Source organism: Leptosomus discolor, chromosome 1, assembly GCF_034619465.1.
Source record: "Leptosomus discolor isolate bLepDis1 chromosome 1, bLepDis1.hap2, whole genome shotgun sequence".
In the NCBI taxonomy this organism is placed as follows: Eukaryota; Metazoa; Chordata; class Aves; order Leptosomiformes; family Leptosomidae; genus Leptosomus; species Leptosomus discolor.
In genome coordinates, this window is record NC_141391.1 from 157,013,542 (window position 1) to 157,035,562 (window position 22,021).

At 39.7% G+C, this 22,021-nt stretch overlaps 1 protein-coding gene across 3 annotated transcripts; it reads right to left on the reverse strand.

Annotated features, from left to right (window-relative positions):
- Nucleotides 1-2,626: 2,626 nt before the first annotated feature.
- WASHC3 (WASH complex subunit 3) lies at nt 2,627-18,189 on the reverse strand. Of its 3 annotated transcripts, none has more exons than XM_086468181.1 (7): nt 18,111-18,189; nt 16,307-16,405; nt 13,919-13,984; nt 12,418-12,525; nt 10,783-10,890; nt 6,745-6,809; nt 2,627-4,372 (listed from the first exon to the last, which is right to left on the reverse strand). In XM_086468181.1, exons 1-7 carry the CDS (start codon nt 18,159-18,161, stop codon nt 4,288-4,290), a joined length of 582 nt encoding a protein of 193 aa, XP_086324307.1. In that variant the 5' UTR covers nt 18,162-18,189; the 3' UTR covers nt 2,627-4,287. The 3 variants fall into 3 exon arrangements, with proteins under 3 accessions (XP_086324307.1, XP_086324300.1, XP_086324294.1); XM_086468174.1 differs by having other exon boundaries at nt 10,783-10,893; XM_086468168.1 differs by having other exon boundaries at nt 10,783-10,893; nt 12,397-12,525.
- Between the last annotated feature and the right edge of the window lie 3,832 nt (nt 18,190-22,021).

Genomic DNA, 22,021 nt, shown 5'->3' on the forward strand with positions numbered 1-22,021 from the left:
GACTTGTATTTTAATTTATAGCCATTTAAACTTGTTTCCTCACAATAAGTATGTGGAGACACATCCTATGCTAACTCATTTGTCACTCATTTTCTTATGGCATGGGGTGTTACTTTAATTTTCTGCTTGGTTTCCCCATAATGAACTAGTCCATGGAACTCCCTTAAAACAATATTGTATTAGCAAATTTAGTCAGTCAAACACAAGGCAGGAATATCCAGAGCTTCCTAAATTAATGCAAATGGTTTTGGAAGCGCTAACAAACTTGTCATTTAGCACTGAACATCAATCTCTGCTCACAGCTGGAGTAAAATCTTGGTGGCAGGAAAAAGGACTGCCGGAGCACTGCGGTACTCCTCACATCTTCCGTTAAAGCATTCCGTATTGATTTTTACCAGAGACAGAACTGCAAGACTAAGCAAGTCACAAGCCTGAGCTAATGTGGCAGTTCCTGTTTTGCCTGTAAATTGGACTGAACGGCGACACCATCACATGAAGACAGCAGGTTGCCAAATTTTCTGAAGAGTAAGAAAATATATGTTCGGTTTTGCAGACAAGTTCATTGTAACGCTGTAACCTCGTATCAGCTTTTCAGAGGTAACTCTGGATTCCCAGAAAGCTTAAGATCGTGATGAACTTCAGTTTCTTGCTACGTAACGTTATGGAAAGCAAAATCGACCTGATTGCACGCAATCTGAAGTGCTGATCTTAGTGATACTCTCCTTTTCCAAGTACAGGCTATAGCTTCTTCCGACTTTTTTTCACAGACTGTCAAACTATACACTTACTCGCTGGTGTAAATAACACACACTGGAAAGAAAAAACAAGAGAGAGGAAGAGACCCAGCTTGGAAACAGACCCATCAATTTTCTTTTCAAATGTAGCTGAACAGGAGAGTTGAGAGGGAACAGATTAATCATTAAGAGTGCTAAACTAGGACTTCAGTATAAAGTTATCATGTCCAGATGTTGGTTTTGCCTTTGACAGTTGTTTGAGGTTTCACTCATGTAAATACAGATATGCACCTAGTCTTAAGTCACCTACACGCCTGTAATAGCTTTAAGAAATGGACCTTTACACATTCTGCACTCTAGTTCACCTGTAAAATGAGGAAGATGGTGATGGGGTAATAAAAAAAAAAGTTTGTTTAAACATTGAGTACATAATTTACTAATAGTACATAATTAGTATTAACAGATGCATTGAACAGCAACAAGCTGAAGTGGTTCTCACACTTATAAATTGTAGTATTGCCCCGGATGATTTTAAATCCATATAAATTTGTGTATATTAGACGTGTATGACTGATACCTCTTAATGTATACTGCATCTTCTCAAAAGTTCTTTGCTGTTGGAATCTTTTAAAAAATAAAAGTCACTTTAAAATGGACTTCTTCACTTGAAAGTATTATGTATATCTGATTACCATGCAGCCAAGTTGAAATACTCCCTCCATCTTCTGTTCCAAAACAGATGGCAAATAATGAGCAAGTTGGAATATTCTCTGCTTATAGTATTTAGCTTGCGGTTAAGGACTTTCCAACTTTCTGGGTTAGCACCATCTCACTCGAAAACCGCTGTAGATCAAGGAGGACTAGCACAGCTGACACAATTCGGTCTCAGACCGACCTTCCCATACTTAATAGCTTCTTGTGTCAGCAAGTGTCCTAAGCTGAAACACCTCAGATTGAATTTGGCTACCACCTAAGAGTACAGGGATGTGTTTAGCAGATGAGACTGGCAGGAACAGAGGAGCTTAATCTGGTCAGAGGTTCCAAAGGCAGTGGAAGCACTATGGCTGCTGATGGACTGTAAGGAAAAAGGGAAGGTTTTATCTTTTTTTCCCTGGTTCCTCACAGTTTCTCCTACTGCTCAAGTGGGAGAGGAGACAAAGTGGCAAGACTTTTCTTAACGTTTCTGCAAGCCTACCAAGATTGCACTATTCCAAAGTAAACAGCTATGCTGAATAAACCCCACAAGTCTTCAGCAACTAAATTCACTGTGCCTACTAATAAAAATTGTTATTCTGTGACATATGTCATTACCAATTAATTATCCCTCATTTTAACAAGTGACAGTAGGCTAGAGGCTTTCTTCTACATTCCATATTAAAAGACATCTGTAGTGGTGCAAAAGACAATTGACTTTAGGTTTTTCAGACTAAAATTACTCTACACAAAAAGCTTCTTCAAAATGATAAACAATGAAAGTCATACCCCCTTAAAGTTGTTTCGGTAACCTTGTTTATTTCTTTAAAAAAATAATTAACTGCTATGTCTCAAGTAAACTCTTTAAATCATGGTACTTCCTTACCTAGGTTAATATGAGTCCTGATAAATTTCAGTCTCCCTTAAACTTTCTTGTTAGAATAGTGGCTATGGGATGTTCAGTCCTCCTCTAGCCAGAGTGCTAACACGGCTTAGGTTAAACTCCAAACTCCTAATTTCAAAACTCTCCCCTTCAGATAGCAGATCGATGCAACTTCAGCATAACTAGTTTTGGAGAAACACGAATTGCAGAGACTTCAGAAGAATTTTTATTATCTTGTTTAAAACAACATATGGGAATAAAATAGAATCACAACTTTGGTTTACAAAGCATAGCTTTAATTACACAGATTGCTTCAATGAGTTTTCAAATATAGATTTTAAAAAGTCACCAGTGGTTTAATATATGCTTTCTGAAATAACATTATAATATTTATTTTTAAATACTTATTGCTAATATGTTAATATTTGTCAAATTTTACCAAGTGTTAACTAGTGAATATTTTTGTTTAAGTGTTATATAATAAGTAACTCCTCATTGAAATGCCATCTCTAGACATTCTCTAGTGCATATATCCTTTCGTAGGGATTCAAGCATTACTCTGATTTACAGGTTACGAAGAGCTTAAATACATCTGCTAGACTCAAACGGGAGTCATGCTTAAGTTACAGAGGAAAAAAAAAAGCAGCTAACCTACCGACGTGGCATAAATAACTAAGGGAGAACATAATGACTTGCTCATAAAAGCTAACAAATTTATATACTTAGAGCTTCGTTTTAGTCTTTTCTTGGTCCCAGGAAGAATGTGAAATACCAGAAAGTAAATGATTGCCTGGCCCACAGCATTCTGGTATAATCACAATAATCTGGGGAATTCAAATAGATTGTGAAGAATTTCATGTGGAACAAATTACATTAAAGAAGATTCTTTAACGAAATGTCATTTTTGACTCATGGAGTTAAGTAATTCGGAGCGAAGCCTTCAGGGCCAGCCAGGCTCCAAGTGGATTTCTTTATATTGTTCCCCAATGCATACCTCAAGAGGCAGCAACGTAGTTTTACCATTATACAAACTGAATTTTGGCTTCTTTGCTGAAATTATCAGCAAAGGTACCAACTTGGAGGTGATTTCTTATCCTACACAAACCACTCAGCCATAGCTCCTTTTAAATAAGCCCAACAGCAGTCAGGACAGTGGTTTCTACTGACCCACGTGACAGTGAACAAGTAGTGAGGATCTGGTATTCCATTACTAACCTGCCAGTCACTTGCTTCTTTCACAGTGTCATTTTCAAACCAAACCTGCAAAGTTTTAGCTTTCTACACACCTGTAACCTGAAAAATCAACTATTCTACAGAGCAGGAATTTCTTTAACACCTTTGTGCAGACTCTAATGTGACATCAAATAACAGCATATATTTTGAAAATAGATTCAGATTGGCTTTTAATATATTTTTCACTTGTGTTTTAGTTTCTCCCAAAACAGAGTACCACTGATTTGCAATTGCCATAAGATAGCTGACTTCTATGTAATTCTTGTTACGTCACTTCAGAATACAGCATACTAGAAAAAAAAATACAGTTCATCGACAAAACAATTTAATTTTGAGAAGTTATTTTATCTGTAAGTTATGGGACAGAAAGAAGGCAACTTAGGTTAAATGTGTTACACAGAAAATCCAGTAATGGCCAGAATGCAGTCTTAGAGACCTGGAGGTTTAGAGGTAGGGAATTTGTAGAGCTTTACAAAGTAATTTCAGAAGAATCGGAAAGGAATCTGAAACGATGCAGCATAAAAATTGCAAGGATCTCACGATTAATTTTCATGGTGGAAAGGTTCAGGTCAAAACACGCTGCCTGTTCAAACTTTCTGAGAGAGAACACGCAAGATCTTAGTTCTTACAAATGCTGTCAAGATAAATCACGTCGCCCGTGTGACCCACACAAAACCATTGTCTGCTAAAGCTCCAAACACATCAGCATTTAATAGAGGTTTCCAAACGCCAAAATCAGTCTCTTCAGTCACTAAACGAAGATTCACTATCAGAACTGTCTTCTGCTTTCCCATCGTCTCCCCAGGCAGGCACAGGGGCATCTGGGGTCCTGCAGGCAACAAAAGTGTTCTGTGTTGTAAATCACAGTAATGCTAACTACAGTTTCAGCACAAGTGCGTGCACTTTATTTCCACAACATTTAACACATTAACGGTTTATGGTTCGCAAACTCACACCTTATTGGTGTTGCTTCACTTACAACTGAAAGACAAACACTAGAAGCTGTAACTCAGTGGACACCACAACTCTGTAGGCATCAGTTTGAACACACAGCTCTGAGGTATTGGAAATAACAAGAGATCACTAAGAAGTGGCAAGCACTTGTAGAAAGAGTTGAAAGCAGGCAATACTGATTAATTCAATTTTTTTTCAATCTTCAGAAGTTCTAGGACTGAAAGGAACACGCTGTACAACATTAAGCAGTGTAAATAGTACACGAAAAAAATAAGACAGGAAATGAACAATATTGTATCCAACAAAAACTGCAGGGATAATTTAGAGAAGCAAAAAAGAATTACTCAGAGTGGAATTTGGCTAGACCATTGGGTTAAATTTGACATGCAAGAGCAGCCACGGGATTTTTATTGACTATAAATGATCAGATCTCTTGTATTTACTTTTGAAGAGAGTATTTAAGATGGATCTTAATATTGTGTCAAAACATTTGCTCAGGGAATCTACTGGGAATGAAGGGGAGAGAAGCAAGGCATCTAAATACGAACACACACTACTGACTGAAGATGCTGGCTCTCCCTGGAGTCTCCCTCCTAAGTATGTAATGAGTTTGACAATACAAACAAGACTGCGTCTGGTAAATTCTGGCACCAAGGTAAAAAATATACACGCAATTATACTTGGGGAAAGGGAAGAACGACCTTCACAGAAACCAGCTTCCTGTATGACAGTTAACTGCTCTCTTTGATAAAACATTGCATTCTAAACTAAGCCAGCAATTGTGTTATTTGTCCCATTGTTATTTATCTTGGGGCTACCCCTGTGTGTCATGTCACAGAATTTCTTTTCCAACTTTAGTTCTGTTTACTATAAATTCCCTGTTGGAAATCCCTAAGGTAAAGTGTTTCTTACATTTTGGGTGCAAAACCAAGAAGTTCATTAAAGAACCGTGAGAGCACCTTCTCCCTCCCCCCCTGCACACCTCTAAAATAAACTGAGAAGGCATTTGCTTTCTCATGCAAATACCACTTCACAATATTATTCCTTGTTGCCGTGGCAATGACAAAACAGAAGAGCTGTGCAAAGACATGTGATCTGGAGAGACCAGTGCAAAAACTATCCTCTAGTATGGAGAGGAAGATGGCAATGAATTCCTTTAGTTCAGGGGAGCAGGACAAACTCTCCTGGAATTGTAGACAGGCACGTGAGGAAGAGTAAGACACAAAAGTTAAAAATAGACAAATTGGGAGCTTGATAGAATAGGCAGTTTTCAAACTCTGTAAAAAGTTCAGAAAGGAGCAATAACAGAAACAGAACAGTCAAAGGAAGAGAGTATAAACAACTCTATATTATTAGAATTAGCATCTCTGCAGCCACAGAAAACCCACGTTCAGTTACTGGCAAGTAGCTGGGACAGTCTGCAGTAAGTGCCTGAGCATACAGCAATACATACATTTTCCTAATTTTCACTGGGACTGAGTGAGCAGGCCTAAGGAACCCGAAGGCCCAAGCAATGTGGTGTGAATGGCAAGATATATATTAAAAATAAAAGTCTATGGTATTGAGACAAGAAAGCAGGAAAATTAGAAGAAAGGTCATCCCTGACTCCTTAAAATATTGTGCATTATGCACCTTGCCAAATAATTAGCTTTCTTTAACCAGGTAGATTTGCTATGCAGTTTTCAAACCAGTAACATTTCAAACAAATTTTGCCTAAGCATTATTGTTGCTCAGAATCTCTGAAGATGGACTCTGAGACCAAAGCCCAGACACATTCCGTGAGCGCCAACCCACAGTAAAAACGTTTCAGTCTCGACCCAAAACAGACAATCCAAAAGCAGGTACTTTTTTAAAAAAGCTCTTGAAATTTTAACCTATTATCTTATTTTTATTGACTGTAAAAATCCATCCAAACACAAAGAAATCGTAGCATTTACAGAAAGGTATAGACCAGAGACGCAAAGTAAAAAATACAACACATTTAACACACATATAGTAAAACCATGCTTGATAACCCTGTCTCCTGTCTTGCACATGTTCTTACTTGTGTTTTCTTATTTCTCACTCTTATTCCCTTCAGCCCTATAAAATGCTAAAAAATCTTTCACAGAAGACTTCAAAACCTATTATAATGCTGAAAATTCAGATTAACAATACCATAAACAAGCTTTTCTAAGCACTCATTTTTCCTAGTTTTTCAAACACATGGTTGCATTCCTGCTCTACTGAAAGTTACAAATTACTTACTCGAGAAGATCTGGATTTAGCCCTTCAGAAATCATTTTGTTTCGTATTGCCATTACAGGAACACCCTGTGTAGGAGGAGGAACAGTCATATGAAACTACTGGACACAAACAGGTGATTTAAATTCCACAGGTTCTTTTAGGCTACACTTTCATACAAATTTATGCATGTCACCTGTTGAACAAGAGCATGGAATGATAATCTCAGTTGCCATCAGTAGGAACCTAGAAGTGAGAAATGACTGAGATCAAAGGCCCTTTTAATCCTTCTTATATTTATGGCAAAAGATCTAGAGAAAGTTGCAGGGAGAGAAACAGGAATGGACAGATATATTTGCAATCCATGCAGACAAAACCAGAAAGCTGGAGTTATGTGTATGGATAAGAATGTGAAGAAAGCACAAAGTAGCACAAAGACAGCAGAAAAGAGTTGTTCTAGAAAGATGAAGAAGACTTGGACATGCTGAAGGTACAGCCAAAGAGGGAGGAAAACCAGGGAAGTGCATCTGCTACAGCTCCGGAAGGATACCTTAAGGCAGTGCTATAAATTGGAAAAGTCTTTAAAAAGCATGCAGAAAAAGGCAAACAGGACACGAGAACAGAAGCACAATTTAAAAGCGATTCCCCTGAATACAAGTGCTTGTACAGTCAGGCTTGAATCTTCCATGACTTGTGAACAGATTTTAGCCGACTATGTAGGTGTTAAAAAAATTCCTTCCTTTCACTGCAAGTCCTTCCACAGCTTCTGCACTTTATTTTACTCAGCAACACCTAAACATCCCCTCGTCTTGGATCGCATACCCAGGAACACTGACCCACATCATCTTAGGAGATACATTCCAACAAACTGCTCATATGTTTCCACTAGAGTTGCTCAAATACAACTTGTTGCTTTGCCATTCCCTGTTGCAAATCATCAGAAATACCACCTGGACCACTGCATGCCAAGACAGGAAAAAAAAAAAAGGCAAAAAGAAAATAAAAAAAGAGGCTACAATTTCTGATTTCCAAGGGACAAAGCTACCAGTGGCCTAGGAAAGTCAGGAGAGGCCTCACAACCTAAACGAGTAGTAGTGTGGGATTCTTTTGGCACAGGACAAACATCTTTTGTCCAAAGTAAGTAAAATAGTGATAAAATAAAGGGCAGCCATGACTAATGTTCCAGAGAAGCATGTGGTACTAGTGACAGTTGCAGCAGCTAACCTGGCAAAGTGAGAGCTGAGCTAGCTGCCTTACTGTGTGTTCCTTGTGCAATTCCACAATCAAGACTTGTGCATGAAGATTCTGGAGCAGCACACAGACAGGTACACAGGTTCAGCAATCTATTAGGCACAGCAGCAAAAACGTGACTCAAAATAGTTGCAAGGTGTTAGCTTCTAATAAAGAATTTCTCAGTAATTCACAACTAATGTACGTTACAAATGGGAAAGCATTTGAGTATTTCATGACAGTTTAAAATATTCACTTACTCTAGCACAGATTTGGACACCAGGCACTATGTGTCTATACACTGTCTCGTACTATCCAATGTTTTTTCCCTCGCTTGACTGCTCTTGGGGTTCCTTTCCCCAGCTTAGAAGCCATTGATGAAGTGTTTATGCATCAATTCAAACCAAGTGGAAAAAAGATTGAGTCAGATCAGGCAAAGCAGAATTCATATTTGCTTTCAATGCAAGGAAGCTTGGCATATGAACTCCTAAGAATAGACTGGAAACAATTATGTTCTTACGTTCACACTTGGAGAAGTGTTTTATTCCAAAACCGTAAGCATCAAAATATATATGAAAAACCCCCTCCCAGTACCTTCATATATCACAGATTTACAAAACTATTCTTAAGTTTAATCAAAATACCCTTTAACAGTGCACTTTTTTCCTGAAGGAAAACAATTAAGGTTGTACCTATATCTGTTTACAATACAATTAGAGCATTACGATTACTTCATCTTTCATATTTTCACAAGTTTCAATCTGGAATATCGGAGCCTGATACTGCTGTGACCCTAAATCTTACTAAAATAAAACAGACAAGTATTTTAAATTTAAACAGCAACTACAACGAGCACACAGGTCCACTGAAATGGCACAGGTGTACTTTTCTAACATAGAAGCCAACACTAAATTTCCATCGCATTTGTCTCTGCCCAGTTAAGATTTTAAATAACCCAAATCACCACACATTCAGCACAGTGTACCCCTGCCCTACTCCCAGCCTGGCCCCGCAGCTCGGGAAGCATGCAGGTCCCGGAGAAGCCACAGTGCAAGTAGCAAGCTTGTTGCAAAATAGGTTTTGGGTTTCCACAGTCCAGAGAGAAGTCGCATACCATGAGTGCTGGCAATTCCTGAAGATCAGTGCACTCTCCATCTTTGGTTTTTATTTCAGTCCTTTAAAGCAAGGATCAGTCTCTGTCAGGCCAGGCAATATCCTGGCGTTTACGCAGTCATGTTTGGTGTTTAGAATCAAGCGAAATTATTTGTACTTTAAACATTAAGTTTATCTGAAATCGTAGACTGCTCCTCTTACACTGTCAACAGAAGTGTTCTGAGCATTTATTGCAGCAAATACGATACTGCTTTTGTAAGGTTTGCTTGAATACTATTGTTGTATATCTGAAAAAAATATTAATTTAGTATGCTCAACTGCACTCCGTGGAAATGAGTTTGTTACCGTGTCACAGAACAGCTCTCTGTAGTGTAAAAGAAATACCTCTTCACAGTGCTAATTCTTAAATACCACAAATATTGTATTCAATAAATACATGATCAGTTGAAACAAATCTTCAGCTAGAAACTTAATTTGGGCAAATCAATGACACTAACTGAAACACTTGACTGGATGAGAAGACAAGTTTGGCAAATACAAAACCACACATTAATTTGTAGTACGTTAGTTTGACTTTCCTACCACACTGTTTAAAACTGGCAGAGGAGTCACCAGGAACTGCCAGTACAAAGGAGAAATGTGGAAAGTGAGATCTCACTCCTCTAGCAGTCACCGAAAAAAAAGTCACAAGTAATTAGACCATCCAGCACTTTCACATCCACTTTGAAGTCTGGCATTAAATCAACACACTAACGTAGCGTTCTACTCTCTGCTACTACCTCACTGCTAGATTTTCCAAACGGTTTGTAATAAGTTACCCATAAAGTGCCAATTTGAGATTCAAAGGAAAAATAAGACCTGGAACATCACCCATCAATTGTAATAATTGCTCTGAAGAGAGAGTGAAACCATGAAGTTAGTTTTAACAAAAGCAACATTTTACTAATACTAAGACACAGTCATATTTTCCAGAATTATAATATATATTTTAGAGGAAAATTTCCACTGACAGTTAGAAAACAGAGAAGATTTTTTTCTTTGTTTCCAATCCCATTTTTAATTTTGTGGACAAGAAAAAAGAGCTCTTAAAAAACGTCACCACGAGTCTCTCACTCACCTTTTCACTCCATTTGTTTCTACACATCTAAATATCAAGATTACATTCATTTATTTCCTATTTATCTGTAGAACAGCCCACAGGTAAAGAGCTAAACAAAACCTGCATCATGAGTAACAGGAAACTGAAGCAGAAACAAGCGGAAAAGTAATTCCAGTATCTCTATTTTGAACCTTACAGAAATATCAAATACTCCTGCTCTGGACTACAATAGCAAAGCTGTATTTTGTACCCTACAGCAAAACCAAACTGCAATCACGTCTGCGTGTAGGGAGTGACACCAATTCTGCCAGAATAACTACACTTTCAGCAGTATCTTCTGTGACTCCAGCTAACATCACTCCGCATTTACACATCTTCACACCTTCAGTTCACAAGTACATGGGCAGAATTCCGTAGAAAGATCTTGCCTGAAGCTGCCTGAGGGATTACATCAACTCATTTATTAGAGAGGATGTGCTAGAAATATTGTGATGTTATCCTAGCTTAAAGATTACTGTTGCAATATATGTCTTCAGACATCTAAAGTTCACTTCCAGCTGTGTGTGATGTTCCACCTACAAATAACGGAGTACCCAAGAACTGTAAGAGAACTGACTTACCACTTGTACCATTTTGAGATATCTGGCATATCTTGGATCCTTGGCCACAGTTCTGACATTTTCTGTTACTACCTCTGTTTTCTGTAACCCGTCTTCATGTACATTGTTCTGCTGCACACAAAGAAGATAACACTTCAATGGTTAGCTATGCAGACCAGAAGCATGGAGAGATTTCAATCCATGAAATTTTTTACTTAAGGGTAAAGTGCAACTCTGCTTCGTCAAGATTATTCTGATCTACACTCATAGTATTAGAGATTTCCAGGACACATGAATACACAAACCCCAGCCCTTTCATTATTCACTGTTACATGTACGACTTTCTACTTTTAGACACAATTTTAAGTTATTGCACAATACATTACAACAAATGCCTATAACAGCTCTGTTAAGTTTGTTGTATTTAATGAATAAAACAGAACTAAATTTAACTGCTCACTTTCTAAAAAATAATTTTTAAAGGATTATATCTATATAACTCCTCTAGTCGTCCAATGCATTTTTCCTCAAATATTTGATTCCCTGATAAATGCTTCATACACTTCATATAACTTTTAAACTTACAGTTTTTAGTATAAACCATTAACCTAAAGGATAACATATTGAAATGAAAGAATCCTTGAGAGTGATTCATTTAAAAAAAAAATAAAAAAAGACTAGTACTATTTAAAGGACAACAGAAAACTGTGTATTTGCTATTAAACTAACCATTTGAAAGTGCCATTGGAAACCTCCTTTCAGCAATATCTGTCCCTACTTTAATATCTGAGAGGAGCAACATTTTAAAGAAAACGAAATAAGGGGGGGTCATTCTCTAAGGTGACTGAAACACGCCATGCTAACTGTACATTCTGTCTCTCTTGTTGCTGGCTGCAAATTAGTTCTCTTTAACAGCCAGGGAAAAGCAGCAGAGTAAGTCAGCTACTGCTGCTCCACAGCAACTTCCACCAAATAAGAGAATGAGCAGAGACTGAAATTGAAGATTCCAAGAAAAGAAACTATAATAGGAAACTGGGGAACAAACTACAAATGAGCCACAAAGCCTCACTTAGTGAAGTGGTGATCACAGGATTTAAGTCCGGGTTAAAAAACCAACCAACCACACACACACAAAAACCCAAGAAAAAATTAACTGCAGGGGCAGGATCTTAAAGTTGATCACTTATTATAAGCTGGCATTTTCTGTACATGGATGATAATATACAGAAAACATTCACTGTCACAACCTCTTTAAAATAAAATATGTTAGGAACTCCAATTTGAGCTGAAAGTTCACATTCTAAAGGAAGGTGAAAAGGGTTGGAATTACATGATTTGAACTGTTATTTTCACTCATGACCATCCCAGTCCCCTGATGTAACTCACATTCATATTTTAGTGAGACTGAAAAAGAGGAAAGAGGTATTTACCATTATTTTGTTTTAAGGGCATACCCTTTTTTGTTTTAAGTCATTCGTTAAAACTGCTTCATTAGCAAAAAAAGTAGCCTTAGATCTTTACAGTTGATTGCTCTCTTCCAATAGACTTGCCTCTTCCATCTATTTCAAATAAGACCAGAAACTTGACATAGAGAGGTATACTCCTTCGATACATTAGTTACGCTTCATTACTTACTCCAGACTGAGGTGATACAGCTGTCTGTTGATCCGTAGTAGCTTGGGCCACAGGACCATTTGTAACACTATTCATATTTGCACTGGACACTTCAAATTTGACATCTTCTAGGCCAGGAATAGAGGATAACTGAATGTACAAAACATCATCAAATAAGCAACGAGCATATCATAAACCCATGTGTACAATAAAATCTGCAGTAGGCCGCTTACCACATATTCTCAGGTAGGTTTCACATTAGTAAAATCATAACTTTTTAACACTTGTTTTGGTATTTTAATTGGGGGGGGGGGGAAGAGGAGATTTTTCTATTCATGTGGCTTCTACAAAAAAAACTCAAACCACGCCATTGGAGTTTTCACTGTTAACAATGGGTCAGAGTGCAGGAAAGCTTCAAGACCTCAGCATTTTGCTACTGCACTTACCAACTACACAAGAGACGTGCCATCTTCTCTGCTACTTCCTCTACAGTGAAAGGAATCATGACAAGAACAGCTCTTGGTTGGATAACTGGTTACAGACTTTGCAATTTCCTACATCTTTCACTCTTTTTTAAGGAAATGCTGAGCGTGGATATTAAAGGGGCTGCATATCTATTTGAAGGAAATTCTATTTAACATGATTATGAAGAATTCTGAAAAAATTATCAATAGTGATCATTCCCAAATATTTTTAAATAAATAAGAGTTAGTGAGCACTGTCTGTACTCCTACAGTATTTTTTTTTACAAAGATCTTCATGAACCGTTTCAAAATGTCCTACTGCTCCCAGAAAAGCCAATCAAAACTGCTTCCATCGTTATTGAAAGAAGGGTTGGTTAAAACCTTACAGTGGGTGGTTTTTTGGTTCTGTGGTTTGTTTTTTTTTTCTTTTAGCAAATTAAATGATAATACATGGCTATAGATTATATCCTTTTTGTCATTTTAGCTAAAGAAGATACATCAGACACATTTGTGTCAGCTGAGATCCAATTCAGGGCACATTTCAATACCAAAAGGCTTACAAGGCATCTATCTAGTTACTTATACCAGTTAAAATCCTTACAGTCCAGTAACACAAAGATACTTTCTCTCTACAAAGGAGGCAAAAATTTCCTACTAGGCTTTGCGTGGCAAGCGCAATTTTGTCCTGCAACCCTGCAATAGAAGTTGCGTATTTTAATACAGAAAAACTCCTCTCCATTTTCTTAAAACGAAAGTCTGCAATAAAATCAAGTAATCTGCCATACAATTCAGTTGCCCTTTCAAGATCCAAGTGCCCCCTTCCTGTTCAATATGCTTAACAGAGACAAAACCAACACTCCCACTATGTGCTGTTGGTTCCTTTCTTCCGTATCAACTACATGTTCAAACGTCACACAATAGAAGTGGCAAGGCACGCAAGAGAGAATTTTCATTTTGTGTTAGCTCCTTCGAATCCTTATGAAAACTTATTCGCTCAATTCAGACTATGAAGAGGAAGTTACTTCACGTCATGTAGGAGGCTGTCACTGTTAGAAGACGAAGTCTGTACATGCACAAACCTTTGCATCCAAAATATTGAGTGTTGTTTCAATTTGTTGTATACGGAGAGAGAGCGCTGACAATTTCTAGAACAGAAAACAATTAGGATGTGAAAAGACTCCCCTAGGCCACTTGTACATATAACACAGTTCATATCTAGCTAAACAAAATCACTTTTGTCTTCTACCTGCCGAAGGCAGAGTGGAGTGTAAGTGAGATGATAACATTGTGAAATAAATGAAGTAATATCATCCCTTTTTAGTACAGTAGCTACAGTGGTTCAAATTTTAAATAATTTTACTAGGTAGTTAGTTTTCCCAAATAATGACTGACAGAAATGAAGATAGACTATGTACAAAAGAAAGCCAAAGTAAACAGGGCGTTACTTTGGGCAACTGGAGAATAATGCTAGACGTATTGTTCTCTCACAGTTACCAAAATATCCTTCTTAAAAGCTTTTTCCAAATGTGGAAGATGAAAAGATGTGACGTGTGTGTATGTAACTGAGCAAATACAAAGTAGAAAAACCTGATAAAGAATACAGCAGGTGATTGAAAGTCCTGTATAGTCAAAATGCACAGTGAAATCAGAACTAACCAGAAGCTTTATATGCTCCAGGTGCACCTCAATCAAATTTTGACACTTCTTTTTTTTTTTAAATACAACTCAAGTTTTTCTAAATTACTCTATAAGAACTGTCACTCCTTTAGCTAATCACTACCATACTCCACCAGACCTGTCCAAGGGAAGTTGGCTAGCACGGTGGCTGGCAGATATGTACCACTCTGACAGCTTTCTGGCACGTTGGCAAGATTCTGCCTGGCTCTGAAGCAGAACTTTAACACCCTAAGAAAATGGCAGTTCTGCCAACATGCTAGAAAAAGTAAAAAGAGACTGACAAGAGTTAGTCTTTTTGGATAGTGCACTGACTTGTTTACAGATGGTTCTTTGTTCATGAAGAAGAATTAGTTCCTGTTGAAAGAAACTATGTGTTCTACACGTAGCTGGAGAAAGGGGATGAAAGATGTACAAAAGACAGCTGTGTAACTTTACGGGTCAGTTTGACTAGACAAGAGCAAAGAAATTTAGAGTTAAGGATGGTGTCAGCCCTAATTTTTAATTTCTTGGCTTCTGTTGATTTAGACTGGGACCTTTCACATTAAAAACACCTCTGTACTTGATAAATACCAAAAACTTTTCGAGGAGTTTATAAAGCAACTATTTAGTCTCTTGGGTAACAACATGTTTCAGTTAACTAATAACGGTTTTGTTAACTAGACTGTTTCACAGAGCTGCTGTGGCCTCAAGGTGGCTTTAAAATATGTGTTCTGATTTCCAAAGTGCCTATGTAAGAGGTAATATTGAGATCATGTGACAACTGAATTTTGGACAAGTGACAACAGCATCACCAGGCAGTTACACTGCCCCACATATCTAGATTAAAAATCTAGAAAAAAATTATTTTTTTTCCTCTGAAGCTCCATAGGTTGATGTGGTAGCCAAATTTTTATACTTGTCATGGGTCTGGCTTCAAACTTTACTAAAAAATAACAGAATTTCTCAGATTACACAGCTTAGTCTAATTGGATTTGACCGCTGCCCTAGCCCTGCTGGCGAGGGCTAGATAGTAGTCTGTTAAATAAACCAGTGAACAGTTACCAAAAAACCACTAATGGCAAAAAGGTTAAGCTCAAAGCCACATTAGAAAGCACGCTTTCTACAAGGGAGGAAGCACTCTTGACCTGTTCAGCGGACAATTCTAGTCCTGACAGTCTGTCTGGTATATTTCCATTGACACTAAAGTCACCACAAAAACTTGTTAACAGCAAATATTCTTATTCTTCTCTTTTTTACAAAACACTGAAATTAACTGCTTCATGTTCCATACTAATCACTTGCCAAAAATTTGGGGGTTTTTTGTTTGGTTTTTTTTTTCTGCATCACAATTATTTACATTCAGAGCTTAGTGTATCAGTCTTTTAAATTAAAGTTTGTAAAACCTGAAAGCAAGTTTTGATGCAATATCCTAGGACACAGATAAGAGGGATATTGACTGCCAAAAGGGATTCAGCACCATAGGAATACAGCATCCTTCTTCCAAAACAAGACGATATCCACAGAGGGAGTTGCTCAGAACAAATTCCATGTACTAAAAAGTTCAAAGACTGTGCCAAATGCAAAAGGAAACAGGATTAAGTGTGGTATAATCAGCAGTTCATGTGGATATCTTGGGGAAAAAAAAAATCTGTCTTAAGCACTTACTCAAGAGAAACCTTGAACAGAAAGCAGACTAAATTTTGTTGTTTAAGCTACCAGTCTTCTTGCATCAAAAGTACTGAAGTGATTGGTTCTCATTTCTAGGATTTTTTTCATTGTATAATCGACAGCTAGGAAAATAATAAACATACCTCTTCACAAACAGTAGAAAAGCGGTTGAGAAACTGCACTGTGTGAACCACAAACTGGTTTAGAAATGCTACAGTTCTTTTCTGCTGAATGGCAGGAACCTGCGTTAAATTAACATAAGAAAATTAGATTATACACAGATGTCAATTCTTATATTTGGATTCAAAGACCTGTTAAAAATGCAAATTTTTTAGAAGAAATTATTTTACAAATCTGCCTTAAGTATGCTTGCACTGTTTATATGTTTACTTTATACATATACTTGGAGATATATATATATACAAACCATTTTTAATATATATATACATATACACGTATAAAAATCCTTTTTCACTAAAATTCTGCTAACATGATAGTTAGTTGCAGGATACACAGAAAAGGCAACAAGATGCACATAAATGAAGGGCTGTTACCTTACTTAAGAAAACACTTTTAGATGAAATTCTGAACGTTCCTGAAATCAGTGTTAAAATTTTTAAAATGCAGACAAAAACAGATTCTTCCCTTCTGAAGCTTAAGAAGGAAAAGCAAACTTGGTCATTCATACAAATACTCCATTATAACCAACACCATAATCAAAAAAAACCCCAAACCCAACAGTAGTGAAATTGCCATCTCAGTCTTTAGCGGCTACCTACACTTTTTCTTATTTGCAAGCCCAGATTATGCTAAAATTACACTTCTGTATCACTCCTCCACGTCAGATCCGATGCACACATCCTTTTCAGACTAAAAGGCAGAATGTTATGTTTGTCAAAAAAAAAGTCTGGTGCTCCCTGGCATAACGGACAGTTGGCATTTTTATTTACACCGTTATAAAGCCTGGAATCAGGAACATTCACACAAATGTTCATGTATAAAACTATAGTGCCTCAGGGTTAACTACCTTGGACAATTGTTTAGTTTTAAACTTCACACAGGAAATTAATCTATGGAATTGTAATTGGTTTAAGTGAAGGATTAACCAGACAAAATATTTGCAGCCAAGCTTCAGCTGCATGAACAACAGTTCGTGAATATAGTAACTCTCTGAACTTGACTTTTTCTTTGGTCTTCCATTTGTCAGCGTAGCCATTCACTATACTTTGCCAATCTTAAGATGTCCTGATTTTTTGTGAGACTTTTGTTTCTGATAGGTCAAGTTTTCAGTCTGTGCACCTGTACGGCTGGGTTTGCTCAAGTTTTACTCTGCAGTTCCAAAACCATCAAACAGTGCTCACGACCTTATTGGGAATTTATGGGGTAGCACAGAGGATGAAAAGATCGTTGGGTTAACGGGAACTGTCCTATCTTTATGCTCTGTATTTGAGAAACAAAGCTAAAAAATGTTGTTTTTTTCACTAAAAGACATGAATAAGCAGCTTTGCAGTGAACTTGCCTCACAGTTCTAAGACTGAAATGGCTTAGCCTTGCCACACAGCACTGTCACAAAACTTGCAGCAAAAGCCTTTGGAACACGGTAATCCCGCGCTCCCGGAGACACGGCTTAAGGCAAGACCCCGCGGCGGCAACTCTGCCGCGGGCAGAGGCAGCAGGTTCTGCCGACACCGCCTCGGCAGCCCCAGCCCATCGCCCCGCAAGCAGCTCCCCTCGCCGGCGCCGGTGGAGCGCCCCGGCTGCTGAGGGCGCCCGGGGGGTCCGGCGAGGCCCCGGCCGGTGTCAGGGGCGAGCCCGACCGCCGGGCCGGGCCGGGCAGCGGGGTGGGGGGACGGGGTGACGGGGTTCGCCCGGCACCAGGACCAGCTCAGCCGCCGCCGGGGGAGGAAGCGGGGCAGCTCCGGACCCCCGGGCCACCGCAGCCCGTACCTTGGTGAGGTCAATGCCGGAGCCCACAATGGGCAGCCCGTCCTCGTCCATCCCGGCACGGCGGAGGCCGCGGGACGGAGAGCGGCCCCGCACCCCCGGCCACCTCCCGCCGCACCCCGGAAGCCCCCGGCGCTCCCCACACAGCTGCTTGACCTCGGCCCGGAAACAAAACCTGCACCCCGAGAAGGGCGGGGCTGTCCTCGCAGTCCCCGCTCGCAACGCAATGGTTCATGGGAAACGTAGTCCGAGGGCGGGCGCCGGCGGGAGCCACAGGGCAGGGCCGGGCCGTAGCCCGTCGCTCCGCGGAGCGCTTGGCTCCTCACCTCCTCCGGCCTCCGCCCGTCTGTTTGTAACCCGCCCCTGCGGCAGGGCAGCGCGCAGACCAAGCCGTCGTGGCCAGGTTCTCCCGAGGTGTCATAGAATCATGGAATCATTAGGTTGGAATAGACCTCTAAGATCATCAAGCCCAACCGTTGACCTAATATCACCACGCTCACTAAATCATGTCTACAAGTGCTACATCAACACGTTTTTTGAACACCTCCAGGGACGGTGACTCCATCACTTCCGTGGGCAGCCTGTTCCAAGGTTTGACTACTCTTTTGGTAAAGAAATTTTTCCTAATGTCCAGTCTAAACCTCCCGTGGCACAACTTGGGGCCGTTTCTTTTGCCCTGTCACTTGTTACTTGGGAGAAGAGTAACGACCCCCACCTCACTACAGCCTCCTCTCAGGCAGTTGTAGAGAGCAATAAGGTCTCCCCTCAGCCTTCTCTTCTCCAAGCTGAACAACCCCCATTCCCTCAGCCGCTCCTCACCAGACCTGTTCTCCAGGCCCTTCACCAGCTTCGTTGCCCTTCTCTGGACACGCTCCAGCACCTCAATGTCCTTCTTGTAGTGAGGGGCCCAAAACTGCACTCAGCATTCGGGGTGCGGCCTCACCAGTGCTGAGTACAGGGGCACGATCACTTCCCTACTCCTGCTGGCCACACCATTCCTGATACAGGCCAGGATGCTGTTGGCCTTCTTGGCTACCTGGGCACACTGCTGGCTCATGTTCAGCCGGCTGTCGACCAGTACCCCCAGGTCCTTTTCCACCGGGCAGCTCTCCAGCCACTCAACCCCAAGCCTGTAGCGCTGCATGGGGTTGTTGCGACCCAAGTGCAGGACCCAGCACTTGGCCTTGTTAAACCTCATACAGCTGGCCTCAGCCCATTGATCCAGCCTGTCCAGGTCCCTCTGCAGAGCCTTCCTACCCTCGAGCAGATCAACACTTCCACCCAATTTAATGTCATCTGCAAACTTACTGAGGGAGCACTCAATCCAGATCATCGATAAAGATGTTAAACAAGACTGCTCCCAATACTGAGCCCTGGGGAACACCACTTGTGACCGTCCGCCAGCTGGATTTAACTCCATTCACCACAACTCTCCTTGTTCGGCCATCCAGCCAGTGTTTAATCCAGCTTAGTGTCCAGCTGCCTAGGCCATGAGCCACCAGCTTTCTTAGGGGAATGCTGTGGGAGACTGTGTCAAAGGCTTAACTAAAGTCCAGGTAGATGACATCCACAGCCTTCACGTCATCAACCAGGTGGGTCACCAACAGACTGCGTGTCCCCAAACCAGTGTGGTAGATCCTGTAAGCTGTCCCTGCTGCTGAGGGGCCCCAGCCAGGCCAGCAAGGCGGGCCCCAGTGAGGTGAGGGAGCCCCACATGTGGTCCTGCTTCAGATCACATTGATTCCCACCAGTACGTACATCACAGTGTCAGGGCAAGGCCCTGGGTAATGTGGGTTGGGAAGATAAAGCATCTTCTGCAGCTGTCAGTCATCAAAGTAATAATGAGAAACACCAGGGATGAAACTGTTTCTCTGCTCTTATGCATCGTTTGGGTGGTGAAGTGCCACACTTTGAATGTGGAGAATAAAAATAACAAGCACTGAATGACCCAGGGATCTTCTGAGAAAGACAAAAGCATGGCTGTAATCACCTTAGGAAGGATTCCTGTACTTCAGTGCTTACACAAAAGGAAGCAACAGAAATGCTTCTTTGTTGGACACACTTCTGATCTTTTATGTTGTGCTTGATTGAGCTCTACTGGCCGAAACTGATAGGCCTGTGAAAGCTTAGGGATGGGATGTGAACTCCTGGTACTGCAAATTTATCTAACACCTGTGCTAATAAAGTTTTGAATGTGATCTCTACAGTTATACACAGTTATGTACAAGAGATTGTGAGCTGTGAGAAAGTATATGTGACCCTGTCTTGTATAATATTAAATAATCTGGTTTCTGCATCTTCAACAGGTCTTCTATGAGCTAAGACATCTATTTGATGGTTCAGCCAGACGGCTGATTGGGATCAAAGCCATTAAAACCCAAGTCATTAAACATTTGAGGACGTGTTGCCTCTGTGGAGCATCAGGAATGGCAATTGCATATAGATCATGCATCTAACCCCCAAGCTGATTAACTATGAATGAGATGAGAAATGACCTTTAAATCCTGAAAGACAGGGTTCCAGACAGGCCATTGAGCATACTTGCATTTGTAAGTAAACCCCGGCTCAAACAGTATATGAAAATTTCATCTATTGTGTTACTCCATGAAAACTATCGTTGACTCTCAGAATTCATTACTATGTTACCCAGGAATAATCAATTCAGAAAAGAATCTACCCTTTGGAAAAGAGACGTGATGTCAAACTGAACACTGAATTCCCAGCCCCAATGTCTGGGCTAGGTTTTGGAGAGTCTAGGCTCTCCAAACAAAAAGTCCTAGAATGATGATGTGTGTTGCATTTGTTATAACATTGGAACAAAATATTACCAACAGCTCAACCTGTTAAATAAAACTTTACTTCATCTAAATTCTGACACAAATTAGGGTGATCTGCGGTCCTTGTTTACAGCAGTGAATCCAAATAGAGTGTAGTGGAGAAAATATTTGGTGAAAATTCTTCATGGTTACATCTAAATACTGCTACATTTAATAATAATTTTTAAAAAAATCTAAATTTACAGCAGTTAAGAATCTACCATAGTCTGAGGCTATCAGTAGGAAGCTTCTCATGTGATGAGATGAATAAAGACACACTACTTACTTTAATACCTTGAAGATCAGAACCCAAATGTGCTATGCTAATTTTCCTTTAAAATTTCACAAATTTCTCAATTTACTTCCAAATTATTACAGTTTGCTAAGCATTCTACAAACCCATATACAGAATCCATGGTAGCTGCACACAGAGCACTTAGATCCGTTACGCAAGTTTACATAAAATTCTCATTTATGTGCTGAAGCTTTTCTTTTATATTTATTACTTTCACAATATATTTATTACTAACCTGCTGTCATATGCACATCATTATTACTCTCTTAATAAACTATAGCGAAATCTTTTTGCCCATGCTGTTTGAATTATTGAACAACCTGTGTTTCATACTGTGTTTTGGAGCTTGACGTGTAGTTGGCCATTTCTCACACCTCCCAAAGGAAGAACAGGGGGTTAGCCTACAAAGTTTAGTAGGTTTAATCTAGCTTATAGGAATTGTGCAAATTTTTGTTGGGCAGAGGAGCTGTTTGTTTAAATCGCTAAATGAATTATCTTGCCACCTTAATTACCTCAACCCCTCCCCCCCAAGTTATATTAAAATAAGAATTAATCTCATTTACCATAAAATGTCCATAATACAAGTTTTCCAGGCAATTCCACAGAAATTTAATAACGTCAATGCTTAGTCAAATCTTATCTGGATCTCTTGGTCTGTAAAGCTGGCCAAGAAATCTCACAAGAATATGCTCTTCCGAACTTTCTGGTACTTCCTGCTTTTAATTTGGCCAAAAAACTGCATAGAAAAGTGCAACACAGCCCTTTTTCTCCCAGCTGGAATTAGGAAATGCAGGGTATGAAAA